At 30.0% G+C, this 4,951-nt stretch overlaps 1 protein-coding gene across 1 annotated transcript; it reads right to left on the reverse strand.

Moving 5' to 3' along the window:
• Window positions 1-2,657: 2,657 nt before the first annotated feature.
• LOC132946343 (uncharacterized) lies at window positions 2,658-3,449 on the reverse strand. The gene is made up of 3 exons (XM_061016315.1): window positions 3,406-3,449; window positions 2,849-3,300; window positions 2,658-2,776 (listed from the first exon to the last, which is right to left on the reverse strand). The coding sequence occupies exons 2-3, from the start codon at window positions 3,225-3,227 to the stop codon at window positions 2,658-2,660; spliced, it is 498 nt and encodes a 165-aa protein (XP_060872298.1). The 5' UTR covers window positions 3,228-3,300; window positions 3,406-3,449.
• Between the last annotated feature and the right edge of the window lie 1,502 nt (window positions 3,450-4,951).

The raw sequence follows: 4,951 nt of genomic DNA on the forward strand, positions 1-4,951 counted from the left end.
ATTATATTTTAATTAATTTGATAAGCAACAAATAATTAAGAAAAAACATAATATACTTAAAGGTATTACTTAACATAAAATAAATAAAATATAAATTGTAACATTTTAAATGCAATAAAATTTAAAAAGAAATTTTAGAAACAAAATTCACATTTAAACATTGTTTTCCAATCTTTTTCTTCAAATTTAGCACAAACACAATGAACCTATTTTTTACATAATAGACACTGAATTCACCCAAAAACTGAAATTTTCCTTTATTTTGAGAATATTTGGGACATTCCCACATATCCCCAGGCAGGTATATTTTATTTTGCTCCAAATAATTAAACTACCCGGAGTCGTTGATTTTATTTTATTTAAATTGCTAAACTCAAATGAAGAACTTTAACCATAGAACTAACTATATACATATTTGAATAAAAAAAAAATATTAAAAAACAAGGTGCAAATTATATATATAACTAAGTATATAAATTTCAAATATTTTACAATTCTATTATTAAGTAAATTATAATAGCGGGCATATTATGTACAGTTTTTCATCGATTAATCGCAAAATAATCGATAGTTTGATTCAAAACATTTATCACACAATCTCAGACGACCAAGGAAACTAGAAATCTAATAATATTATAAATTGTATACACTACATATATAGATATTATAATGATGTCCCCACTTTGCATGGGGTTCCCCATTTTGACCCATGTTCCGTATTAATTTATGTGATTTGTTTTTCATATAGTATATTATATGAACTAATGGTATTTGTACCAATTCCATCCAAATTATTGGAAAAGCAAATTAACAAAATGTACTGAGGTGGAAAATATTTGTACGGGATATATAGATATAGTTTTATATTGGTTATTTTACTTTTATAATAAATTAATTTTGTTATTGAAACTTTATACGCTGGTAAGTACAATGTTTACTAATAGTATCGAAAACATTCAAAAACACATCACTTAAAGCAAAACGTATACGAAATGTCGGGAAAATACATACAAGCTGGCGATAATAATATCCCGAATCCACGCAGGAGAGGATCCGCCTAACCATCAGTGCGATAGCACTCCCGATGTTAATTTGTTTTTCCAATTTAACTACTTTCTATTTTATCATTATTATTATATTATTTTTTTCAAGAGCTACTTAGTACGTATATTTTTGTTTTTATATTATTAAAATATATATTAGTATATATTAAATATTAATCAATTCGTCTATTAGCTTCAATGTCAATTTATAGATAAATTTACATTAAAGACCAAATATCAGAAACATTAGAGAAGTTAGTTGAATTTTGTTCGTAAAGTCTTTCTTTAGTAGGTATGAGAAGTTCTTTCCCAAAAATATCATGTTCAAAATGATAATTTAAATTGCTGTTAATTTTAATGTTTCTATATGCGCCATGCGCCGAGTTTTCCGCCGCTTGCCGTACCTGCTTAATTATTGAACGACTCGCTTGGATCATGTCCATAGCTTGTTGGTGTGTGGGTGTGGGTGGTTTATTGGTGGTGTTGTTCGGTGGTTGGGCGGGTGATGATTCGACCGGTAGGTGTTCACTTTGTCCGGCGTCAGGCATTTGACCTGTCGGCGGGTTATTTCCGGTCGGCCCAGTGGGTTCCATAGGCGGAAACTGGACTTCGTTGGCCTGTAGGTTCAGGTCCACGAAATGCTGTGTTAATCGGATTTCGAGATCATCCTTCGCGCCCGTATCCGACAACCCGCGCTGCCTGCATTCGTAGCGCAGTTCCACGGCGGTCAATTCATTAATATATTTTCCCGGCATAACGTCCGGTTGTTTTTCCGGTGTTGTTTACGGGAAAATATAAAATGTAGCTGTTGTTGGTGGAACGGTCGTCGCGTTCCTTCGATCAGCTGTATTGACCGTTTATCGGTGTTTATTTGCGTACGGAATGTAGGTCAGCTGATTGTTATTGTTTTGTTATTGCGCTTGCCGGGCGATCACAGTAACCGGTTTTCGCGGAGTGCTGTCACGGATGCGCGTGTGTGCGTTATCCGGCCCACTACTGTGATTAAGGTGGCTGGAGCGTGATATGTTTTAAGGAGTAATATTTAGGCATTTCATACAGCATTTATATTTAAGCTGTGTTGCTGTGTGAGAAGTAAATGAATATTAGTGTGTGTAATTCGTAAAATTCATAATCGCGTTCTCGTTTCACCGGGCGGCTCACCGCCCGCATATCAACCACATTACGTATTCCCGGAACTAACGGCCTACTCTGATAATAGTATAGAATATAGAATCTATATTCTATATTCTGATACTTTTCAGGTATATGTGATTACAATTAGTGATTCACTGATTTTGCATATTATAGTAGGGATACAATATGATTGTTTTTAGTTAATGTTTACAAAACTGATAAAATACAATATAGTAGTAACGGGTTTACAAAATATTTATCGTTACAAAAAATATAAAATTATTTTATGTATTACTATAAAATAATTATAAAAATTTAATTTCTATACATCTATTAGGTATAAACTTTCATAACTCGTTACACTTATATTTTTGTAAGACAATAGATTAAATATAGGTATTATTGTAATTTTATCATTGGTAAGACATTTTTAAATAAATGTACCTACCTCTAAAACTAAAACTATAATAGTATTTTACTTTAATATTCATCTTTTATTAACTGTTTTAACAGAAAGTCCATATAAAATGTGGTAAGCTGAGTTGCCATTTTTTCATTCCAAAAACTATCGTCTCTTTTAATTTTCTCGAATAAAAATCCTATAAAATAATAAATATAATTAAGTAGTATAAAGTAACTTATATAAATTAGTAAATAAATATCTTATATACCTTTCGGTGTCCAAATACAAAAATAACAATACATTCTGCGAGTAATGTGAAGTTGACCCTGCACTTGATAATAGTAATTATCTGTTCTTTTCAAATGCAATTTGTCATCTAATATTTTACAACTCTTTATTTTTTTACTATTTATTCCTTCTTCTGGAGTCATATCTTTGGCACTTGCTGGGCATTTTATTTCAACAAGTGAATCTGATCCGATCAATCCATCAGGAGATGCAGCTAAAAATGGCTGATTTAAATCTACTATCAACCCTGATGGTACAATTTTTTTATTGATTTTATTTTCCAATTGCTCGATGGCAATCATTTCATGCTCTATTCCGTACCGAGTTGCTGCATTTCCTTTAAAAGTTCCAAATAACATTTCATTTACAATATTTACACGTGAAGTAGATTCGCGTAATTTGCATAATTTGCCAAAATATGAAGCTGTTAATCTAAAGAGTCAAAATAAATTAATTAATTAAAAATAATTGTAGGACAATTTATATATATATATATTTATAACTTTATATATACGTTAAGTACGACGTAATACTAACCGTTTTTTACGTTCTAAATGCCACTCATCACATTGATGTTGTCTCTTTGTCCTATCTTCTAAAGACCAAATTTCATTCTCCGTCAGTTTTAATTTATTTAAAAATGCCGTTTCTAATTGAGAGTACTCTGTGTCAGTTACATTTGACAATGGGTCGTGGTCATTCACTACATTTCCGTATTCTTCATCTGGCCCGGCGGATGTATTTTTGGTCGATCGGTTTGTTGGCGTACTAAAAAGACGGCGACGTCTTCTCTGACATTTAGATATCTCATACTTTTTTATGTATCGCTTTGTAAACTGACCAGGACTTTTCGTAGTTACGTGTTTATTAAATATTGAGAGTAGGTTTGCTCCAGAATTATATGCAGTTACCGCAGCATTACACCTCAACTCATATGAACCTTTCAGACAAAAATTTACTCGCTTACCACCCACGAATTTAGCTAAGATAGAGTTATATAATTCAGCTGCATTATTATTGTAATTGTACATTAAACTTTCAATGTGATATACTAACACATTTCTCACTCTACAAATGTCATCCCAAAGTCCGAGTCTTTTTAAATCAAGTACATGATTTTGTTCATCTGTATGTATATATAAAAAAAAAAAAAAAACAATGGTATAAGAATTGGTTTTAGTATTCGTCTTTTACTAATCGTATCAAAAAACTTATATCATTTGTACGAAGTTATATTTGTTGTATACTGTGCAAAAAAATGTTTAAATAAAAAAATTAGTAACAAATAAATTACATTTGCATTGCACTGTAATGAAAATTTATATTACGTACGTAGTACCTACTTTATACTACTATGTAGGTAGTACTTATATTCAATGAGGTCAATTGTTTAGTCATGATACGAGAAATAGGTAAGACATGTCCTAAAGTAATAATTGGTGCATTTGTGAGGTCAAAATCTCAATTTTCCAGTAGTTTTCAAAAGCGCCAGAAAAAATAAAAAATAAAATAAGGAAAAACGGTAGTTTTTACGAAAAATCGATTTTGGGTGTCGGTGTAAGACTAAAAAATTATCGTAGTTACATGCAATTTTCACTGACTGTTTATATTGACATTTTCTATACTCTAAGTAGACAAACTCATGAAGAATTTCGTATAGAATTTTCAAACCTTAGATTTAAAAAGAAAAACTTTTATGAATTTCTAACTCAAAATAAATTGCAAATTTTCGTGATTTTTACGTATTTTGTCAAAATTCGACCTTTCAATACTTATTAAAAAAAATTATGACTATGTATTTTTAATATTTTTTTACGATTGTGACAATATATTAGAAGTCTTGTATCAAATTTTGAAGCTTTTTTACCCAATGAATAAAATTTTATTTTCATTTATAAAAAAAAAAACACACAACATAGTAAAATCAATACATACTAAAACTGAATTAACTAATATTATTAGAGCATGTTCATCATCTCAGGAGTTATATCAATATTTAATTACTCAAATCTAAAATCCAAATACAAATATCACCATATATTTTGAATTAATATTTAGAATTTTCAGTATGATTATAATATCA

This window comes from Metopolophium dirhodum, chromosome 6 (genome assembly GCF_019925205.1).
Source record: "Metopolophium dirhodum isolate CAU chromosome 6, ASM1992520v1, whole genome shotgun sequence".
Taxonomy (NCBI): domain Eukaryota; kingdom Metazoa; phylum Arthropoda; class Insecta; order Hemiptera; family Aphididae; genus Metopolophium; species Metopolophium dirhodum.